Raw genomic sequence first — 24,927 nt, forward strand, 5'->3', positions numbered from 1 at the left:
ATAACTATAATCTTAATATAGAGGACAGTGTTGTATGTTTTATCATGGTTGTTATTACAGAATAGTTATTGTCCAGGTTCTCTTTGGCAGTATCATATACAACAAATAATTCAGTCAAGTATTCCTTCAACATAAAATTTAGAATACTTTAACATTTTCTTTCAGATAATAATTTAACCATGCCTGCCCTTAACACAAAAAGCACAAAAGGGCATTCTTTTTCTTAATTGTTATTGAATTTACTATTTCTCTTTTCCTTCTTTTTAGCTTTATCTGATTTACTGTTGGTTAGTCATTGTAGCTAATTAAATAAGCTAAGCCCTCCATGCCACTCCAAGTGCCCCTAGGGTGATGTAGGTCCCACCTATGACAAAAATGTAAACTGAGAAAACTTCCTTTTTTTAACACTACCCTTAAGAGCAGATTTGCTTTTAATGATAAGAGTCCACCTAGAGTATTTTTGTGCAGCAACCAAGGAGTATTTTCTCAGTTAATGTTATGCCCCATTTCTCCACCAGGGGGCACATGACTTTCATGTATGGTGCAAGGCTTCTTTTTCAAGTGGGAAGTTTATGCTTTTTAAAATTTTTTTCTTTATTTTTTATTAGTCCACCTTGGTTACACATAACACTAGAATTCATTTTGAAGAATTATAAATACATGGAATATCATATTCATAATTATGAAAACAGGAATTTCAGTCCCTAGTACTTGCCCTTAACCTTACCCTCCTTCCTCCTATTCTCTTTTTTACTGATCTTTCTGTTATTTACTTACATTTATTTTATTTTTAATTTAGTGTCTTGCGACTATACATAATGTTGAGATTCACTGGGGTATTCATATATGTACACAGGAAAGTTAGATCAGATTCATTCCACTGTTTTTCCCTTATCCCATCCTTCCTCCCTCCCTCCTTCTACTCCCCTGATCTATTTTTTTTTTTTTTTTTTTAATGGAATCCCCCATCCTCATTTCCCCTCTCTCTCACTCTTGCTCTCATTTTAGACTGGCTTCCATATATCCGAGAAAATATTAAACCTTTAACTTTCTGGGTTTGGCTTATTTCACTTGGCACTATAGACCCCAAGTTTAGGCTTTTAAAAGTTTTCAAGGATGATCAATTCTTTAATTTTGCAGAGAATAGCACTATGTCTCAGATTCTCTACATATGTCATCACATACTAACCAGAAACAGATCTGGGTGTAGAACCCAGGTATGAGTCCTCTTTTTCTCTGCTAGACCACACTCAAGAGAACAGGACACACATCCCCTTTACTGTTGGTTTCTAACAGCACTAAGTTATTTTCAGAAGCATACTTGGACAAAAGTATAAATAAATTAAACAAAAGATTTTATATCCAAGCCGGGTACAGGGACACATGCCTGTAATCCCAGTGGCTCTGGAGGCTGAGACAGGAGGATTGAGAGTTCAAAGCCAGTCTTAGCAATAGTGAGGCGCTAAGCAACCCAGTGAGATTCTACCCCTAAATAAAATACAAAATAGAGCTGGGGATATGGCTCAGTGTTTGAGTGCCTCTGAGTTCAATCCCCAGTACCCCCCCCAAAAAGATTTTATATCCAAAATATCAATTGCTATCCACAATTATTGTTCCACAAAAACATTACCTTCCTGGACGTTTTTGTTTTTTAATAAGACCATTTAAGCACAAGAAAGAAAAAAAAAAGACAGAACTTTTAGCTTCTTCTGTAACAGAAAAAAGTCTCCATGGATTTAAACAGACACTAATGTTTTATCCACCAAAGCAATTTAAAAATCTTAGGGGCTGGGGATGTAGCTTGTGGTAGATTGCTTGCTTAGCATAGACAAGGACCTAAATTCTACTCCCAGCACCAGAGGAGGGGAAAAAGCCTTATTTGATTTTAGAAAGACTCTGAAATACTTTTTAAAGAAAGTATCCATGAAACTATTCAGCCAGGCCAATCTCAGCCCAGAAGTCTCCTACAACAAATACACAACAAATAATTCAGTGGCCAGATTTTCCTGCTGAAGACAGCTGTTGTTGGGCCCAGACCTTTGGCTGGATATAAAATGATGTAGCTTCTGAAAAGCTTGTACTCAGTTCCGCTTCAAGGCCAATTTCCATGTAAAATACAAATGGAAGAAAATATTCCCTTCTGCCTGACTGGTCCCCCTAAAGGTTTAGGGAAACAAGGGTAACCTAGCCAGCAGGGCAGACTGGAAAATAAATCACACAGTTTGTCATGATTTTAAGATAAATAAGAGATGAGGATTTGATATCCTAATAAGATCTCCTTACCTGCTAGGCAGCATCTGAACTTTTTTTTTGGCGTTTCCAAAATAGCAGATTGAGAGTCTGGATTGGAAAGGAAGTAAGCAGTTCATATCTTAAAAAAAAAAAAAAAAATCCTGTCAAAAATTAAAATCTTCACTAAAATATATCTTTAACCATAGCACTAAAAATACCTGGTCTCTCTTCCAAATATATTAATGGATTATGAGAATAAGACTATATTCAGCATATAGCACACATAATGACAAACACTCATGTCATTCATTATTTTTAAAAACTGGAATGGTCCTTCTCTGCACATCAACCATAACTATTTTTCTCAGTGCTAATCTCTATACTGTTGTGCTAGGAGTACTGGCTAAGACTTTTATTTATATTGGTCACTTAGTTAAAATTTGTTCATGATAGAAGCCACCTCAATCTTGAAGGATAGGATCTCAAAAGCCTTATCTGTTGACATATTACCTTCTGATTTCAATGAGAGAATACAAATAACACTCAATTGAGGGCACAGTAATAATGGATTCTGAAGAGATGCTGTCATTTGAAATTCCATGAGACTATAAATTCATTACACTGGAAAACAAAAGAAATAACCACACTAGGCATTTTGTTTAAGCCAAGGGGTACTTTCTTCTAAGTGAAACCTGAATGCAAATTTAAAAACTTAAATATAAAAACAAAGCTGGGAATGGTGATGCACGCCTGTAATCCCGGTGACTTTTAAGGCTGAAGCAGGAGGATTCCAAGTTTGAGGCCAACCTCAACAACCCTGACTCAAAATAAAAAATAAAAAGGACTGGGGATATAGCTCAGTGGTAAAGTGCCCCTGGGTTCAATCCCGAGTATAAAAAACAAATAAATATTTTGAAAAATTAAAAGGGCCTTTAGGAGTTCCCAACACTCTATGAATCAGAATCTGAAAACCACTGATCTCACCCATCCTCTGTATTTTAGAGATGAGAAACCCCAGGTTCCTAACACAAGCAGTTGGTGGCAGGATGAAGACTAAAGGTTATGTCTCTTGCCTATCACATTGCTCCCCCTAGCTGACAGGCAGACCAGATACAGGACACAAAGTACAGCAGTCACTTTTCACAACTGTTTTGACATTCCCAACTTAACAGCATTGTAACTGATGCATATGACAATACTACAGAAAAATAAAAAGTACTTAGTATTTAAACAGATAACATACCATTAAGTGACACTGAAAAGGTTTCATTGCAGGATCTCAACACAGATCCATGGGCCTTGTTTGATCTGCCCATGCTACTGAATGGGTTTAACTTCCTTTGCCTTTTCCCCTTGCTCACTATGCTCCAGCCACCATGGCCAACCTGCCATCCTGTAATATTCCAGTGATTGCCCCCTCCATCAGGCCTCCAAAGCCACAGCAACTCTTCTTTACAGCCCAGAGTGCTCATTCTTCAAGATAGCTGCATGCCCTGCTTCCTTGACCCCAATCCCTCAGGACTTTGCTCCAGCCTCCCAGAGCACTTGATTTAAAGTAGCAACCCCCCCAACACTCCCTATTTCCAGTCCTTACTTTCTCCATAACATGGACCATCACATCATATATTCCATAATTCAGAATTATTCCCCTGTCACATTCCCAAACATCTATCACATAGCAGGAGCTTAAAATACTTACTGAGTAATTATAGGAATGAATAAAAGAATAAGTGAAAGATCAAAAGAATGATCAAGACTAGGTGTCATCATGAAAAGTGGGATAATAAGCTAGGTAGGGAAAGAGAGTAAGGACTTTATTAAGAGGCATCAGAGATACACCTTGTCTTTGGCTATTTCCTGAATGTTAGCTAAGAGTAGTCTTTTACAACAAAATCATTGAGAATACCATGAAGTAGTCAACAATAGATGTCATGGTGACAGAGAACATAAACAAGTAGACTTAAAATACAACCATTTTTCCAGACAAGTGTGTTTCACTGAGCCAATCAAAAATAGATTCTTCCTTACTCAGAGTTTAACACCAGAGTTAACCAAATTTGAATAAGACCTTTAACATCAAAGCTAGTCAACACTTAAGAAAGCAAATCCCAAATCTGTAAGAATCTTGTTTTCTACCACTTTTCATTATTTCCAAATCCTCCCAAATAATAAATTCAAGACAAATCCTGGCTTTGTACACATGGAAGAAAGTTTCTTTTCTTATTTCTATTTCAACAGCACAAGAACTTTCAAGGGATTTCCTAGTAGTTCTTTATATTAGAAATGCTTATAGTACTTCATAGCTTTTTTTCTGTAGTCTATGACTGGGTAATCTGTTCCCAAAACAAAACTTCTGAGGTATGGTGTCAATAAGAACACGTGCAGTTTATTAGAACAATGTATTTAGAAAACAATGCTTGTTTGAAAGGTCATTTGTCCAACATTCAGAACACCTATACCCAAATTCCCAGTTTTCCTCTAATCCAATACTTACTTGAATAGAATTCATTCTCCCATTCTACCCTCTATCCCGTTCACTATTCTCTTCATTTCCTTGAAGTCATGTGCTCAAACACTTAAGAGAAATTTATATCTCAAAATGCTCTCTTCAAAATCAGAAGCCGGAATGTAGGAATCTAGAGTATCAGGATTTTAAAAATCAAAGAGATGCATGGAATAACTAGTGCAAAATAAAGGATGAGTGAATGAAAACAAATAAGAAAAAAAAAAAAAAAAAACAGGAAATAGAAGAAAAATAATAGAGAATAAAAGAGAAAAAATAGGGTAAAGAAAGTATAGGAAGAAAAAAGAATAAAGAAAAGAACAAGATATGGTGAAAGTAGCCTAGAAAAGTTGGCATGGTAGGAACAAATAAGTGAACTGGCTCCAAAGTAAGGGCTCAACACTAGAATCACCATGCTGGCAGATTTGAGAACTCAGTTTTGTCTTAACACTCACAGGGGTCCCTAGATGAAAGTGACCACCCCTCATATAAACCAATTTTACTTGTTACTAACACTCTACTCCTCCCAGGATCCAGGGGCACTTTCAGAATTGCCTTAAACCCAGCTCTGAGACTGACAGGGAATCTACACTAAATATTCATTCAGTAGAATGGTTCTTTTTAGAGAATCACTCAGTGAGAGGGCTCTAAACAGTGCGAAGAAAACTGCTATCTCCTTCAATTGCCCTTTTTAAAATTTAAGAAACTAAACTCTTGTTTTTTAAAATCACTGTGAAGAAAAAGGAGAGAGAAATTCCTCACAGAACTTTAAATGTTCCATTTTTTAAAAAAATTACTTCCCATAATTCTGAGCATAATCTAAAAATCTGGGATACATACAATTCTAATAGTTTCAGAAGTAATTTGTCATAAAATAAGCCAATCACAAGAAAAAAAAATATGAGTTTCATATTTGTACAGAGAGCAATGAGATAATGAACAAGATACACATCTTTGATAAAAAAGGAAAATAAAATTTCCCCTTTCAGCTATATCAACTATGCCTTCTAAAAAATAAGTGGTCTTAAGCAGGTTTACATTTTAAGTTGAAATACATTTTACTTAAATTTACTTAATGTAAATCTACTGAATATAAAATTTACTTAAATGTAAATTTTAAAATACATGTAAAATTATTAAATTCATCTTATTTAATGGTATACATCAATTTGACTCAGACATAATAAGTTTAATTGAAAGAAAATTCATTTAACTTTATTTAAACAGCTTGCCTTCCTTATGACTGGGTCACCTAGTAAATGGTGTATATTTGTAATCTGATATACTATGTCCTCAAGAAATGAAAACAGGGCTAAACATTGAAATTTTCCTAAATGAAATCGACCCTATGTTCTGCTTACTTATCTATTTAAGAGCATAAATCTGCTCCTCATTGTCAACAAAAGATAGCCACACCCAGAATTCAGCTAGCTAAAGAGAAATTGTTCAGTTTTACTGGCCTCTAAATACACACCCATACACACAGGCAATCTCTGCTAGAAACACAGTTCATCTATACTAGTATATTTTATCTTTTGATTAAATGAGTAGCTCAGAGGGATAGAACACTATCAAATCACCCTCCGTCACAGAATTCCTGTGAACATGTGTTAAAGCATTGAGACAAAACATGTAAACAAGTTGATGATACTATGATTGCATTATATCACACAAAATCTCTTTTCTTAGGGACCATCAGAAGCTTTTTTTTGTGGGGGGGGGGGTTATTAGAGGCCAAAGTTGTGTTTCTCATGGACACTGAGAATGATACAGAATTGTTCATATTCCCCTTTCTTCTTTGAACCTAAATGATAAATTTCCAATCACCCCTAAAATAAACTACAGGAATTTCTTAAATTTCCATGTTAAAGCTTAACTTCGCTTCTTTTTATTGTTCTATTCTAAATTTCTTTTAGTTGATCCATTTCCTTTTGTGATCCTTTAAGACATAGATATTTAAAAGCTACTCAGATCCTTTGTAGAGCAAAGGTGGGTTACAATTCATCCAGGCAGCATGGAAACAGACTTTTTCAGGATATCTGCAGAAAATTTTTGTCTTGTTTCTACCAGATCAGCTTCCATATAATTTCTTTCTTTCTCTTTTGGCACAACTGGGTATCCAACCCAGGATCTTGTGCACACTAGGCAAGTGTTCTACCTCTGAGCTACACTCCAAATCATGTATACATACATATATGCATACGTATATACATATATTGTTTTTTTCATTCTAGAATTTTCTGTAACTGGATTGCCTTTCTAAAATCAGTCTTCTGTTTGCTCTCTGGGTATTGACATTTTCAAAGAAAGGTAAGGGATCTGATTTTCCACTGATGAAATAAAATCGGTAACATTCATGTCTACACAGTTTGATTTTGTCCTCCATGAATTTGAAAATTCAAGTTAATTATCTTTTTGATTTTGTATGTAGCCATCAAATGACCTTTTAAACTTGGTACTTGAGCCTTTAAAATGGTCAAGAAACTGTTTCAGCACACACACAAAACTTTCCTTCTAGGAAATGAGGGGAGGGAAGGGGACAGGGGTGGGAGGAAAGATGGTGGAATGAGACAAACTTCAGTACCATATGTACATGTATGATTATACTAATGGTGTGACTCTACATTGTGTACAACCAGAGAAATAAAAAGTTATGCTCCATTTGTGTACAATGAATCAAAATGCATTCTGCTGTCAGGTATAACTAAATAGAACAAACATAAAATGAAACTTTCCCTCTAATCTTTCACTCATCTGTTAAGTAGATATTTAAATCTTTTCCAATAGAAAGATCTTCACTCATTCAAATGTTTAAGTATATACTATGTGCCAAAAGGTCTTGAAATGATGGGGTTCTACAGGAAATAAAATTACAATCCACAGATACTGCAAATGATGGATATACGAATAAAATATTGCAGGGTTCCAGAAAAGAAAACAACCAGGGATGGGGTAGGGTGGTTGCATCCTATATGTAAGGAGACAAAGAGAAAATAAGATAAATGGGAAGGTTTTCTTCTTATGAAATGCTTCCATCACCAATAATAATACAGCACATCACTGCCTAACTTCCCTTCCAGCCAGTCCATGCTTCCAGGAGGCCTTCTACAGAATTCACAAGGTCAGTTGATATATCATAAGCCCATCTGTGGAAGCATGTGGATTGCACAGAGTGTCAGGAGGGAAGCAAGGATTCACATTGTAGCTCATTGGTAAGAGGTGGCATCAAGGTATCACCTCAGCCTTAGCACTTTAAACTCACATGAAGAAGGGTTAGTTCTTTCATTAATATATAAAGGTAAAGAAAAGTTTCTTTTACAGATGGTATCATGAAAAAAATTAAAGTGAGATACATGAAAAAACAAAGATAGTTAATCTGAATTAGTTGGACACGTGAATTAATGACCAATTGTTTACAAGAGCTAGAAGGAAAAAAATGTCAAAAAAAAGTTCTCGATTTTCTAAGATGGACTTGCAAGTCTGTCTTCTTCAAAAAGAAGTAAAGTTACTGGGCATAGTGGTACACATCTGTAACTCCATCTAACAGGGAGGCTGAGGAAGGAGAAAGGCAATTTGAGTCCAGCCTCAGCAACTTAGTGAGATCCAGTCTCAAAATAAAATAAAAAAGGGATGGAAAGTAGCTCAATGGCAGAAAATTTGCCTAGCATGTATGAGGACCCGGGTTCTATCCCCAGTACTACAAAAGAAAAAGAAAAATGTAATTGAACTGTTTTACTTTAAATTCAAATTGAAATGGGCCACATATTGCACTGGGTGATTTTAATCATGATGTCAATGCATCCATCTGGGTGAAAAGCCAACCTGAGGTCAGTTCAATGTTTAGTTTCTGCCATACCCAACTCCAAGGCAGAGTTAAGATTTATTCATTATCTGCCACCTCAGCTGGCTTTCCACAAACATCCCTTGTTATTATATTCAGCACTCACTCCAGTACTTTTGGTGTTCAAATAAAACATGTTTCACGTGGTAACCGTTAAGTGCCCAATCCCCAAAAGTCTCTTCGCCCTGTGCAAAGGAAGACACCCATTTCAGAGATGAAACAAAACAGGCAACACTAAAAAGGCCAAGTGCATCTGTGGCCTACCCCCCTCAGCTTGCCCCGGCAGTCTTTATTTCCACACATATGTGTTCTTATCCCTGACCTAAGCCAATCCTCCACGTGTACCCTATTCCCATCACTTTTGGTCTCTCAAGACCATATATTATCAATTATCCTTCCTCTCCTCAGTTTTCCACATTCCCTCTCTATTCCCTTTGGTATCTAAAAATGCTACAAACACTCCTGGGCTTTGAAGGAAAAAAAAGAGATTTTCTCCCTTCACCCTTCTTTTCTTCTAAACTACTCCGATTTCCTTTATCCCTGAAGCAAAAGCTCCTGAGCTAATCACATACCTTTGCTGATTCCATCACCACAACACACCTTGCTCTTTTCTTTCTGTGGTCTGGGTACTCAGATTTCTCTCTATGAGGATATTCAGAGCAGCTTTTAGTAAATTTGATGACTACTTTTCAGATTTAATCTTACTTAATCTCTTGGCAACATTTCTCATTACTTAGTGTTTTTTTTTTCCCCCCAATACTTTTCTGTCCTTACTGGTCTCCTTGCTGTTTGTTCTCATAGCGTAGATGCTCATCTACACATCAGGCCCTTCTCACTCTATGGGAATAACAGCTCACTCTGACTCAATCTCTCTCCCCCAGACTCACTCTCCTGAACCCTAGATACAAATAACCAATTGCTTTTGTTTTATTTTGGTTTCTTTTGGTACTAGGGATTGAATCCAAGGTCACTTAACCACAGAGCCACATCCCCAGCCCTTTTTATTTTTTTATTTTGAAACAGGGTCTTGGAAAAGTTGCTGAGGCTGGTTTTGAACTTACGATCCTCCTGCCTCAGTCTCCCGAGTCGCTGGGATTATAGGCATGCACCACCACACCTGGCTAACCAATTGCTTTTTGCATGTTTAAGTAGATGCCCTCAAATTCAATATGACCTAAGTCGAACTAACTGTCCCCACAATCTCTTTCTTCTCCTGTGTTTTGTTTTTTGCAGTGCTGGGAATGGAACCCAGGGTCTCGTGTATGCTAGGCACTGAGCCGCATCTCCTGTATTTATACACAGTAAATAGCATCACACTGTACCTTAATGCTCAACTCAGAATCTTGGACATATGCTCCTCATCTCCACCCTCTCCCTCATCTTCATACAAACAATCAAATCTCCAAGGTTTTTCATTTCTACTTTCTGAAGCAGTCCTTTTCAAAGTATGGTCCCTGGACCAGCAGAATCAGGATCACCTGGGAACTTGTTAGAAACTAAATACTCCAGCCCCATCTCAGATCTCCTGAATTAGCAATTTGTGTTTTAACAAGTCCTCCAGGGGATTCTGATTCAACCTAGAGTCTGAACTTGGCATTAGTAACAATTCTAGGGGCTGGAGAGATAGCTAGGGGCTGGGGAGATAGCTCAGTTGGTTGAATGCTTGCCTTGCAAGCATAAGACCCTGGGTTCAATTCTCAGCACCACAAAAAAAAAAAAAAAAAAAAAGGAAGTAACAATTCTAAACTAAATATCCTTAGAATCTGCTCTTCTCACCCCAAATTTCTTTCCCAAATAAGATTATTTTATAATTAACTACTGTGGTAATGAGGTAGGACAGAAAAGAAACAAAAGATATGTAGAAAGGAGGTAAAGGGAAGGAAAAAGACACTACATCTTTAAATCTAAAAGCACCATGATCTGAGTTCCTTTACTCCTCAGGCCTGTTCTCCTTCCTGGACTGTCACCCCACAATCCTGAGAAATCTACAAACTGAGTTACTGTACGTTCACCCGAATAAAAAAAAAATGCCTTGTTTTAATGCTTATGAGAACTGTTAAAATACACAATGTATTTTTAGATTAGAGAGCACAAAGGGAAATGTATTTTAAGAAACTTATAATATGGGTACATTCCAAACATTATATAATAATCAGAGGAGACGATGTCAAACTAAAGATTCTAAAACAAAGACCAGACCGCCATAAATGTCTTGTGATTACTAGGCTGATGCCATTCTCACATGCCTTTCCATGCTCATACCCCACAAAGAAGAGCCTTTACCTGAAAAAACTCATTCTGAAGACAGCTGCATTCTAATGTGAAAATATATACCCTCACTTTCTTTTTTAAAATATTTTTTTAGTTGTTGATGGACCTTTATTTTGTTTATTTTTATGAGGTGCTGAGGATCGAACACAGTGCCTCACATATGCCAGGCAAGCATTCTACCACGGAACTATAATCCCAGCTCCTCCCTACCCTCACTCTCTGTAATAAACTTCTGTTTTTGCTACTGAAACCTGACTCATCCTTAACCACCCCCCCAACCCAACCCACAACTGGGAATTGAATCTATGGGTGCTTTACCACTGAGCTACACCCATAATCCTTTTTATTTTGTTTATATATTTGAGACTGGCTTCACTAAGTTACTGAGGCTGGCCATGAACTCGAAATGCTTCTGCCTCAGCCTCCAGAGTCACTGGGATTACAGGCATGCTCCACTGGGTCAGTCTCAAATTCTTTTCTGCAACAAATCAAGAACCTGGAAGGTCCCAGTAAAGGTCTTTTCTGCTGATGGAAAGACCTCCTCAAACCTCTTATATGGTGACAGTAATATGTAAAGAAAAATTAGATTGTAATTTATTAAAGAAAAAGATAAATTTCTTATCGTAGTGCAACTCCCTGAATATTTTGAAGTCTTTTCAAAGGAGAGGGGTAGGTTTAGGTAAAGGAGTCAAAATGTGGTTAGAGATTCTTCCAGGACTTAACATCATGGGTGTGTGCTTGCTTACCCCAAGTGGTCACTTTGTCCATGCACAAGTTCACTGACAGGAATAAAGAAAAAAAAGTTGCCCACTTTCCCTATCAGTAGAGTCCTGGAAACAGGTACATCCCTGGAGTTCATAGTTATTTTGCATCTAAGGGTTTGAAAAACACTGGTTAAGGAAGTAGTTTTCTGAATGAAGAAGAAAACCTTTAGTTATGGTCATCTATCCTTGCCAGAAGATTATGCAACGTATTAAGTAACATGTAGTGTCGCTGCCCACAGCAACAGTCGCGTAGATATTCTTACCGCCTGCAGCAACGATTGCACGGGTATTGGAGGTGGACTGGAAACTGAGCTACTTCTATTATCTTTCTCTTTAGTGCACTGCTTTCTTGCTTGTTTGTTCCCTAGCTTAAAGAGGAAGAGAGGCTTTAAGAGGAGAGAGAGAGGCAGGCTTTGCACAAGAGAGAAAGAAAGACTTTGCTTAAGAGAGAGTACACTTTCAGAGATCTATATCTTCTTGAAGTCCTGCATCCTGCAAACTAAAGGTGCGTGCTATCAGAGGGGCTTCTTCTGTGATCTGCCATCTGCCTTCTGCAATCTATCAGAGGTACTGCTTATATGATGCTTATCCGGTTATCCGTGGTGCTGCCTATAGGTGTGTGTTATATACCTAAGGCAGCCAATCAGCTTAGGATTAAGTAGCACGGTTGGAGCATGCACCACGGTACCAATCAAGAAAGAATGAGGAATATCTGTTGACCACTAGCGCAGAGGAGACATTAACTAATTAGGCAAAGGTAGATGACACTGTGTTAACATTAATTATGCGCCACCTTCTTAGCTCAATGCCAGCCGCCCTCTTAGGGCTACCCAAACATGTCTTCTGCAATGTAGAGTGTTACATAATACAAAGTCAAAATAAAATGAAAAAGAGAGGTACTTGGAATGTGCCTCAGTGGTAGAGCACTTGCCTGGCATGTGCAAGGCCCTGATTTCAATTCCCAATACCATAAATCAGAAGGACTGCAGCACACATCTGTAATCCAAGCAACTTGGGAGGCTGAAGCAGGAGGATTGCCAAGTTTGAAACCACTGTCAGCAACTTTGTGAGGTCCTAAGCAACTTAGGGAGACCCTGTCTCAAAAGAAAAAGAGCTGGGGATGTGGTTCAGTTGTTAAGTGTCCCTAGGTTCAATCCCTAGTACAAAAAAAAAACAAAAAAAAAAAATGGATTGGGGAAATTGGAAGCACATATACTATTTTTTAATAATTTTCAAATGTCCAGCTAACAATGAAAAAAATAACTATCTTCTACTACCTACAACTTCTTCACAGTTGAAGCCAATACCTCTCTCTCCTGCATCAATTATAACAACTCCCTTAGTCTGCCAATCTCCAAGCCATACCCAGAGCATACCTCTTAGTCACTACACCACAGAATGTTCCCTCTGATACATAAATCTGATGGTCCCACACTCCTCCACCTAACACCCTCCAGTGGCTTCCTGCCATTCTTGCAATTAAGGTTCAGTTCCTAAACCCTTCTTCCATAAGCCTTCTTAAAAGAATGACCCAGCATTGATTCCTAAGGTGGTTCCTCTATTCCTCCCCAACTCCCTACCAAGGCTGACTCTTGGCTATAGTCATACTAACCACACAAAGTTTTCTACCACCTCCCACTAAATACCGTGTAACTATGTCTGTTCATCTACAAGTCTCTTTTGCACTAAGCCACATAAGAATGGAAAGAGGATATGCATTTTTCACAATGGAAAGAAGATATGCATTTTTTCATAGAAAAGTTTAGTAAAATTTATGTGATTGGCTGTTGACCACACATAGTTGAAGGCAGAGAAGTCAAACTCACCAAATGATTCACTTTCTAAATATTGCCTGAGTATAAACTAGAGGTCAGTCAACTACAGCCTACAAGACAAATATGATTAGCCCACTGTTTTGTAAGTAAGAGTTTTATTAGGACACACGGTCACATTTATTCATCGTGAATTGTCTGTGGCTGATTTCATGGTATACAGAGGGGTGAGTAGTTTGCGTCTCTAAGATAGTTACTAAAACTAAAATGCTTTCTATATGGCTCCCTAAGAAAATCTTTGCCAGCTTCTGAATAAATCTTCCTTCAAGTTTCCTAAGTCCAGAAAATACTGGGAGGGGAAGGGGAAACTCCAAAAGCTCCTGGCTTGAGTGATGTTCTCTTAGTACAACGAACCTTCACTGTCACAGTTTGCCAATGCTACACTTCTCCTGGTTCTTGAGATAAGGGAAAGAAGGTCACAAGAAATGCAAGTTCCATCAACAGAACTGATTTGATATTCAGTGCACACTCAGCAGAAGAATAAGAAAAGGAAATCACGACAGAAAAGTTGGGCTGAGTCACCCATTTTAATAAAAATCCATCATAGAAATTCAAAATGAATTCTGAGTCACCCAACACTATTTGCCAAATGGGTGATAAAAAGTACTTGCTTCTGAAAGCCAAACGGATATCTGAAACACCATAGTCTTCTTATATGAGAAATAACAAAGTACACCCTCCTTTAAAAGGTGTGACTGCCACAAATGTGTCTTTTAAAAATTCATTTTTCTAAACTTCAATGAACTTCATGGTTGGGTAACATTTTAAAGTCCAAACCAATACTGAATGGCTGCATTTCCTGAGCTCAGAAAATGTGGTGAGAGAAATAAAAATAATTACCATTATTACTTCTGCAACGACACTTTTTGGTTCTTGTTCTCATATTGAACACACGACCTCACACATGCTAAGCACATGTGTCACTTAGGAATAAGACTGCAATAAGATTTCTAAACTGAACATAATGCAGATCACCTATTTTCCCTTCTGAAATAAAATACACAAAAAGCAGCATGTATTAGAAATTTATAAAATCACGTATCAGACAGAAAAATAATCTCAAAAGAAGCTCAAACATAGTAATCTCCAAAGTATAGATAAAATATATGCTCAGAGTGTAAGGCCAGGCGGCCGTAGAGGCCAGGCGCACAGAGCCCCAGCTGCAAGCGAGAAAATACTAGATGGGGACAGTGCTATGAGGTCCTTCCAAAGCACTGCAACAGCGTATGTACCAGTGTCACATTATCGGACTGTTAAAAGTGTGGATTCAAGTGAAGAGAGTTTTTCTGATTCAGATGAAGATAGCTCTATTTGGAAATGCAAGCGGCAGAAGTGTCTTAACCCTCCTTCCAAACCAGAGTCATTTCAGTTTGACCAGAACAGTGAGAAACCACCTGTTGCTGGAGGAAAGAAGGTTAACAATATATGGGGTGCCGTGCTACAGGAATAGAATCAAGATGCAGTGGCCACTGAACTTGGTATCTTGGGAATGGAGGGCACTATTGACAAAAGCAGACAATCTGAAACCTATAATTATTTGCTTGCTAAGAAACTTAAGAGGGAATCTCAAGAATGTACAAAAGAACTAGACAAAGAACTAGATGAATATATGCATAGCAGCAAAAAAATGGGGTCAAGGGAAGAGGAAAATGGGCAAGGTCATCTGAAACAGAAACGACCTGTCAAAGACAGAGTAGGGTGCAGACTAGAAATGAACTATAAAGGCCGATATGAGATCACAGAAGATTCTCAAGAGAAAGTAGTTGATGAAATTTCTTTCAGGTTACAGGAACCAAAGAAAGATCTGATAGCCCAAGTAGTGAGAATAATTGGGAATAAAAAGGCAATTGAACTTCTGATGGAAACTGCAGAAGTCGAACAAAATGGCGGCCTTTTTATAATGAAAGGTAGCCAAAGAAGAACACCAGGTGGAGTTTTTCTGAATCTCCTGAAAAACACCCCTAGTATCAGTAAAGAACAAATTAAGGATATTTTCTACATTGAAAATCAAAAGGAAGATGAAAATAAAAAAGCTGCTAGGAAGAGGAGGACACAAGTGTTGGGTAAAAAGATGAAACAAGCTATGAAAAGTCTGAATTTTCAAGAAGACAATGATACATCACGAGAAACTTTTGCAAGTGACACAAATGAGGCCCTGGCTTCTCTTGATGAGCCACAGGAAGGACACAGTGAAACCAAGTTGGATGCAGAGGAGGTCACTGAGGTTGATCATTCTCAGGATTTGGACATCTTTTAAGAACATTTTGGACATTTTGAGGAATAGACCTTTCTAAAATAACATTGTAATAAACCATTTTTACCGAGATTGCTTTGTTTTACTTTGCACTGATAAACATGAGAATCAGGAGAAGAGAGAACAGTTTCTTGTTTTAAATAAAAATTAATATATGTGGAGAGATGATTACAATTGATAGAAACATTTAAAGATTGCTTATGTCTGACACCATACTTAACAGTATATAACATAAGATTTAATTTTCTCTGTTGCATGTGCTAATTATTATGAGTATTTTACTAGTTAATAATTGGTTTTGTCCAGGTTATTGTAACACACCACTCAAAAATCTAATTTCTTTTTCTGACTTGTCTTTGTGGTGAATTATGCTTTGGTTTCAAAACATTCCGTTAAGAGATCCATATGGGACACATAATTAAGCTGTTATAAATGCAATCAAATTTGTTTTCTCTATGTTGTAAAACTCCTAGGAAATTTTAAGGATAGAGACTTAAAAAAGATTTATTTTGAAGGTTCTTCCCTCTTGTTTATGCAGAAGCAAATAAATGTCAAACTTTTCAAAGAAAAAAACAAAACAAAAAAATATATGCTCAAACACATGTAGAAAAACTTGGGGCTGGGCTTGTAGCTCAGTAATAGAGTGCTTGCCTTGCACACGGGAGGCACCAGGTTCAATTCTCAGTACCACATAAAAATAAATACATAAAATTAAGGTATTGTATCCATCTAAAACTAAACATATATATACATATATATATACACACACTCACACGCACACACACACACACACACTAAATATATATATTTGGATACTACTTGCTATAGGATTCAGTTACATAAACATTCACTTAGTGGTAATAGGACAAATTATAGACAAAAAAAGAAACATGACAATAATTTTCAAAATCATAGAATCCAAAAAAATAATAATTTTTAAAATATATAATAAAAACTCTATATCACACTGAACTATCTAACTACAAACACAGAGGATACATCAATCAATCCTGTGGTTAAAAACAATTACTAGGGGCTGGGATCATGGCTCAGTGGTAGGGCACTTGCCTCACATGTGTGAAGCACTGGGTTCAATCCTCAGGACCATATAAAATGAATAAAATACAATAAAGGTATAAAGGTACTGTGTATATCTACCAAAAAAAAAAAAAAAAAAAAGGCTATAATAGCCAGGCACCATGGCACACACCTATAATCTCAGCTACTCAGGAGGCTAAGGCAGGAGGACTGCAAGTTTAAGGCCAGCTGCAGTATAATTTTTAAAACCCTGTCTAAAAAATAGAGAAAAGGGGCTGGAAATGTAGCTCAGTGATGGAGTGCCCCTGAATTCAATCCCCAGTACTGTGAGGAAATAAAGGAAGAAAGACAAGAAAGATCGATCATGAGAAACTACTTTCCTTGACTATATTTGTTTAAAAAATAATTAATACAGAGAAATTTTTCCAAAACCATGTAAGTGGTAAGTGTACAACCTTCAAAGAATGAAATCAAGTAATATATATCTACTTATATTCTTTATAAAACAAATCCATTTTATAACTAAACATGAAACTAGATGAAAAACGGCTCTTGGAGAAAACTTAGCAAATTTCTTCCTAGAGATATTTTTACTTGTTCCCATCAGTAACCTATCCCATGAGAATCGTCCAAGTAAGAATATCAAACTAATTCCATGTAGAAGAGTTCTTTGAAAGAGAAGAGCAATGCTACATAGGAAGTCAATCTCCAGGCCATTCTGGTTCCTCTCTCTGTCTTAGGAATTCTGCATGAAAGAGATGTCTTTATTCTTGGGTGAGGTGTTATAGAAAGCAGTGTATTTCATTCCTTCATGCCATGTCATCTAGAAAGTATGCCCTACACACATGCATACATAAAGCTTAATAAGTTAGTCATATGTCAATATTTGAGTGGTCACAATCTATAGATAAAACTAGGGAAGTTGGTCACTATGGAATGGTCATGAAAATGACTTCAGAAGAGGCAGGCATGACAGGTGCACCTTCACAATTTGCAGTTACTTCCCCATAGCTTTTCTTATTCTTTCCATTTCCGTTCTACTCTTTCCATAAAGATGTGGCGGAGCAAGCATTGGGGCAAGCATGTGGTAATTAGAGCAGTAAAATCAAGAATAGTAAACAGAATAAGAAAGAAGGATGGCAATGAGCCCAAAAGTAGAGATCCAACAGAGTCAATTCTCAAACCAACTAATTCCCAAGCAAATTCACATTCCATCACATCTTCCTTCCCTCCTTCCATGGGTTTCCATGATTATTAAATATAGGTAAGCCTTGATCATTCAAGACAATTCACTCTATAGATCTCCAGTTTCTCCTCTCTTTGGTCGCCCTGGATTCTTCACAGCCCTCTTCTTCAAAATCAAGACATTTGTTGAATGGCTATGCCAGATTCTGTGATAGGAACTTTAAAGACAATAATTAAAAGTAATAACTGTTAATAATTGCATGGCCCTTATGTGTCAGGTATTGTACTAAATGTCTGCTTGATAAATTAATTTCATTTAATCTTCAAGATACTCCCAGAAGTAAACATTATTGTTATACACAAAAATTTTACTGTGACCTTGGATAAACATTCTAACAGCTTACCTAAGTAGGAGAAATGGGATTAGAACACAGCCTAGGACTAGAGTCCACTTTTAACCACTCTGAGTAGACCTGTTAGTTAAACACAGGGACTCAGTATTGCACTGTTCAAGAGGACACCTTTACACAAAATTTAATTTGGGTAAACAGTTGATTATAATACGTGTAATAGGTCCTTTGAGAGAAACAATGTAGAGTTAGATGGCTAAAGAAGTTGTATGAGAAAGAGGACATCTAACTATGAATGGCATCCGATGAAAAAGAATATAACTTAATGGAGAAAGAACAGAAGCAGAGAAACCCACGGTTGTGAGAAAACATGGACAGTCAGGAAAGCCGATAGCACTTCAGCATGGTGAAGGACAAAATCTGTAGGAGCAGAAAGGGGAGCAAGTAAGAAGCTAGAAAAGTAGAAAGGGTTGGAGGAAAGAAAAAGATCATGAGATCCAAGGAATTTGGACTTTATTTAAACAGAGAAACCAATGAAGGCTTTATGAATAAAAAATGATATGATCAGATATAGATTAAAGGATTTCTCAATCTCAGGGCTATAGCCATTAGTACTGGATAAATCTTGATGGGGGATGGATGGAGTATCCTGTGCATTGTAGAATGCTTCGCAACATCTCTGGCCTCTGCCCTCTAAATGCCAGCTGCAGCCCTCCCCACACTGTGACAATCAAAAATGTCTTCTGACATTGTCAAATATCCTCTGGAGGACAACATGGCAATGAAATGAGAACCACAGGAGGTTAAGGAAACTGGACTGGAGACTAGGCAAACCCAAGGTGACTAGGTCCTGTGTGTGCTTCACAAGCTGACTCTTCAACAACTCAATGGAATGTTAAGCTCCAGTCAACACTCCTGAGTGTTCTAATGACAGTGAGTATTCTCTCTACCATGAAGTGGACTTCAGAGTCAGTGGAACACCTCCATCTCTGAAATCCTTAACAACAATACCATCCCTCTGGCCACAAGCTTCAGTGAATCCATTTGCTGTATATTCTCACTTATTCTTATTCTTTTTTTTTGCAGTGCTGTGGATTGAACCCAGGGCCTTGTGCTTGTGAGGCAAGTACTCTAAGCTATATCCCCAGCCCCTCTCACTTATTCTTCATTGTCTCAAAAACTTTAATCTTGGGGATGAGGAGATGGCTCAGTGGTAGACCACTTGCCTACCATATGAGGCCCTGGGTTGGATCCCCAGTTATCACACACACAGAGACACACACCCCCAAAAGAAAAAAGAAAAATCTAAGAGAAAAAACATTTAAATCTTTTGATTCATTAACTTTCTCTTAATCTATTGATTCACTTATTTTTTTTTAGCACATAATCTATGGTATATGCCAGCAATATCAGTTTCTTTGTCCTCTATCAACTGACACCATGATGTCTTCAAGAATAAATTCTAGAGGCTCTTTCACAGGGCGATCCAAGATGGCGGACTAGAGGGTGAATACATCTCCAGTCACTCCAGAACCCAGGATTCAAGAAGGGGAGGCACTGAGAGACTCAGACTAAAATAGAGCCACGGGTGAGTTTCCCCCACTGGGTGAAGCTCCGCCAGGGCGGCAGGCTTATCAAAACAGGGCAGGGCAGCTAGAGTCTTCCCCAGGTAGCCCTGCACACTCTGGCGGTGGGCTCCTCCTACACGGCCAGCTTCTCGGAGCAGACAGCCCAGTGAGAGCCTTTCCGCACAGAGCCAGCTCCAAGCCCTGGAACCAGTAGCGGGCTAGGGGGAGCTTTGTTCGGAAGCACTGCATTATCAAGTTCCTCCAAGACTTCAGGTTACTGAAGGCTGGGAGGTGATACACTGGAAATCTACCGGGACACTATAACCCAATAGAGGAAATTTGCAATATCTCAGAGTCCCACTGACATCTGACCAATATGAGAAAACAAGGGAAGAAAATGTAGCAAACAAACCTATATACTATATTAATAAAACCCAATGACAGCACAGCAGAAGAAATGTCAGAAAGGGAGTTCAGAATGTACATAATTAAAACAATCAGGGAAGCAAATGAGGAGATGAAAGAGCAAATGCAGGGATTGAAGGAGGAGATGAAAGAGCAAATGCAGGCATTAAATGATAGCACCAATCAACAGTTAAAAGAGCAAATACGGGAAGCAAAAGATCATTTCAATAAAGAGAGATACTGAAAAAAAAAAAAACAAAATGAAATCCTTGAAATGAAGGAAACAATAAACCAAGTTAAAAACTCCACAGAAAGCATAACCAACAGGATAGAACACCTGGAAGACAGAACCTCAGACATTGAAGAAAAAATATTTAATCCTGAAAACAAAGTTGACCAAACTGAGACGATGGTAAGAAATCATGAACAGAATCTGCAAGAATTATGCGATATTGTGAAAAGGCCAAATTTAAGAATTATTTGGATTGAGGAAGGCTTAGAGAAACAAACCAAAGGAATGAACAATCTATTCAATGAAATAATATCAGAAAATTTCCCAAATCTGAAGAACGAAATGGAAAACCAAGTACAAGAGGCTTATAGGACTCCAAATACACAAAATTACAACAGACCCACACCAAGGCACATTATAATGAAAATACCTAACATACAAAATAAAGACAGAATTTTAAAGGCCGCGAGAGAAAAGAATCAAATTACATTCAGAGGGAAACCAATAAGAATATCAGCAGATTTTTCAATCCAGACCCTAAAAGCTAGAACCCTGGAACAACATTTACCAAGTCCTGAAAGAAAACGGATGCCAAACAAGAATCTTATACCCAGCAAAACTTACTTTCAGATTTGACGATGAAATAAGATCCTACCATGATAAACAAAAGCTAAAGGAATTTACAAAAAGAAAGCCGGCATTACAGAACATTCTCAGCAAAATATTCCATGAGGAAGATATGAAAAACAACGATGCAAATCAGCAACAGGAGGAACTAGACTAAAGGAATAGTCAAATAAAGGAGAAACCAAATCATGTCCAAAAACAAAAATGAGTCAAATGACTGGGAATACAAATCATATCTCAATAATAACCCTGAATGTTAATGGCCTGAACTCATCAATCAAAAGACATAGACTGGCAGATTGGATTAAAAAGAAAAATCCAACAATATGCTGCCTGCAAGAGACTCATCTCACAGAAAGAGATACCCATAGACTAAAGGTGAAAGGATGGGAAAAAAACAAACCAAGCACACGGACACAGCAAAAAAGCTGAAGTATCCAGCCTCATTTCAGATAATGTGGACTTCAAGCCAAAACTAGTTAGAAGGGATAAAGAAGGACATTACATACTGCTTAAGGGAAGCAAAAATCAGCAAGACATAACAATCATAAATATCTATGCCCCGAACATTGGCTCATCCATGTACATCAAACAAATCCTTCTCAATTCCAGAAATCAAATAGACCACAACACAATAATACTAGGCGATTTTAACACACCTCTCTCACCACTGGATAGATCTTCCAAACAAAAATTGAATGAAGAAAGCATAGATCTCATTCACACAATCAACAATTTAGACTTAACAAACATATATAGAATATACCATCCAACAAAGAACGAATACACTTTCTTCTCAGCAGCACATGGATCCTTCTCTAAAATAAACCATATTTTATGCCACAAAGCTACTGTTAGCAAATACAAGAAGACAGAGATACTACCTTGTACTCTATCAGATCATAATGGATTGAAATTAGAAATAAATGACAGAATAAAAAACAGAAACTTCTCCAATACCTGGAGATTAAATAATACACTATTATATGATGAATGTATAACACAAGACATTAGGAGGGAAATAAAAATAATTCTTAGAAATAAACGAGAACAAAGACACACCATATCAAAATCTCTGGGACACTATGAAAGCAGTACTTAGAGGAAGATTTATTTCATGAGGCGCATTCAACAAAAGAAGTAGAAAACAACAAATAAATGACTTAACACTACAGCTCAAAGCCCCAGAAAAAGAACAGACCAACACCAAAAGTAGTAGAAGACAGGAAATAGTTAAAATCAGAACCGAAATCAACGAAATTGAAACAAAAGAAACAATCGGAAAAATTAACGAAATAAATAATTGGTTCTTTGAAAAAATAAACAAAATTGATAAACCCTTAGCCACACTAACAAAGAGAAAGAGGGAGAAAACACAACTTACTAAAATTCGGAATGAACAAGGAAATATCACAACAGACACGAGTGAAATACAAAACATAATTAGAAACTATTTTGAAAATCTATACTCCCAACAAAACAGAAAACCTCGAAGACATTAACAAGTTTCTAGAGATATATAAATTACCTAAACTGAATGAGGAGGACATACACAACTTAAATGAATCAATTTCAAGCAATGAAATAGAAGAGGTCATCAAAAGCCTACCAACAAAGAAAAGTCCGGGACCAGATGGGTTCTCAGCCGAGTTCTACAAAACCTTTAAAGAAGAGCTCATTCCAATACTCCTAAAAGTATTCCATGAAATAGAAGAGGCGGGAACCCTCCCAAACTCGTTCTATGAAGCCAATATCACTCTGATACCTAAACCAGACAGAGACACATCGAGGAAAGAAAATTTCAGACGAATAACCTTAAGCAACATCGACACAAAAATTCTCAACAGAATTTTAGCAAATTGCATCCACAAATATATTAAAAAGATAGTGCACCAGATCAAGTGGGTTTTATCCCAGGGATGCAAGGTTGGTTCAACATCCGGAAATCAATAAATGTCATTCACCATATCAACAGACTTAAAGTTAAGAATCACATGATTATTTCAATAGAGGCAGAGAAAGCATTCAATAAAATACAGCATCCCTTCATGCTCAAAACACTAGAAAAAATTGGAGTAGTGGGAACATTCCTTAACATTGTAAAGGCCATCTACGCTAAGCCCATGGCCACTATCATTCTAAATGGTGAAAAACTGAAAGCATTCCCTCTAAAAACTGGAACAAGGCAGGGAATGCCCTCTTTCACCTCTTCCTTGAGACTCTAGCCAAAGCAATTAGACAAACCAAAGAAATTAAAGGGATACAAATTGGAGAAGAAGAACTCAAACTATCCCTGTTCACTGATGACATGATTATATATTTAGAGGAACCTGGAAATTGCACCAGAAAACTTTTAGAACTCATAAGTGAATTCAGTAAAGTAGCAGGTTACAAGATCAATGCTCATAAATCCAATGCATTTTTATACATAAGTGATGAATCTTCAGAAAGAGAAACTAGGAAAACTACCCCATTCACAATAGCATCAAAAAAAAAATAAAATACTTGGGAATCAATCTCACAAAAGAGGTGAAAGAACTCTACAATGAGAACTACAGAACACTAAAGAAAGAAATGAAAGAAAACCTTAGAAGATGTTTCCATGTTCTTGGATAGGAAGAATTAATATTGTCAAAATGGCCATACTACCAAAAGTGCTATACAGATTCAATGCAATTCCAATTAAAATCCCAATGATGTACCTTACAGAAATAGAGCAAGCAATTATGAAATTCATCTGGAAGAATAAAAAACCTAGAATAGCTAAAGCAATCCTCACTAGAAAGAGCGAAGCAGGGGGTATCGTAATACCAGATCTTCAACTCTACTACAAAGCAATAGTAACAAAAATGGCATGTTATTGGTACCAAAATAGACAGGTAGATCAATGGTACAGAATAGAGGACATGGACACAAACCCAAATAAATACAATTTTCTCATACTAGACAAAGGGGCCAAAAATATGCAATGGAGAAAACATAGCCTCTTCAACAAATGGTGCTGGGAAAACTGGAAAACCATATGCAATAGAATGAAATTAAACCCCTATCTCTCACCCTGCACAAAACTCAACTCAAAATGGATCAAGGACGTCGGAATCAGACCAGAGACCTTGCATCTAATAGAAGAAAAAGTAGTTCCAAACCTTCAACTTGTTGACTTAGGATCAGACTGCTTAACAGGACTCCCATAGCACAAGAAATAAAAGCAGGAATCAACAACTGGGATAGATTCAAACTAAAAAGCTTTCTCTCAGCAAAGGAAACTCTCAGTAATGTGAAGAGAGAGCCTACAGAGTGGGAGAATATCTTTGCCACTCACACTTCAGATAGAGTGCTAATTTCCAGAATCTATAAAGAACTCAAAAAACTCTACACCAAGAATACAAATAACCCAATCAACAAATGGGCTAAGGAAATGAACAGACACTTCCCAGAGGACGATATACAAGCAATCAACAGATATATGAAAAAATGTTCAACATCCCTAGTAATAAGAGAAATGAAAATCAAAACTACCCTAAGATTTCATCTCACCCCAATTAGAATGGCGATTATCAAGAACACAAGCAACAATAGGTGTTGGCGAGGATGTGGGGAAAAAAATACACTCATACATTGCTGGTGGGGTTGCAAATTAGTGCAGCGACTCTGCAAAGCAGTATGGAGATTCCTCAGAAAACTTCGAATGGAACCACCATTTGACCCAGCTATCCCACTCTTTGGCCTATACCCAAAAACTTAAAATCAGCATACTACAGAGATACAGCCACATCAATGTTCATTGTTACTCAATTCACCATAGCCAGATTTTGGAACCAACCA

At 37.3% G+C, this 24,927-nt stretch overlaps 1 protein-coding gene and 1 long non-coding RNA gene across 2 annotated transcripts in view; one reads left to right on the forward strand and one right to left on the reverse strand.

The window, feature by feature from the left end:
• Nucleotides 1-24,927, reverse strand: part of LOC124974086 (uncharacterized) — a 65,020-nt gene that overhangs the window by 21,121 nt on the left and 18,972 nt on the right. The window contains exon 4 of the long non-coding RNA XR_007106744.1: nucleotides 2,284-2,371. This is a non-coding gene — a long non-coding RNA (uncharacterized LOC124974086). The remainder of the gene's footprint in view (nucleotides 1-2,283; nucleotides 2,372-24,927) is intronic.
• Nucleotides 14,295-16,117, forward strand: LOC124974084 (phosphorylated adapter RNA export protein-like). The gene is given in 1 exon segment (XM_047537629.1): nucleotides 14,295-16,117. A coding segment is annotated over 1 exon segment (1,062 nt). The 5' UTR covers nucleotides 14,295-14,638; the 3' UTR covers nucleotides 15,701-16,117.

The sequence above is a fragment of the Sciurus carolinensis genome, unplaced genomic scaffold (genome assembly GCF_902686445.1).
Source record: "Sciurus carolinensis unplaced genomic scaffold, mSciCar1.2, whole genome shotgun sequence".
Taxonomy (NCBI): domain Eukaryota; kingdom Metazoa; phylum Chordata; class Mammalia; order Rodentia; family Sciuridae; genus Sciurus; species Sciurus carolinensis.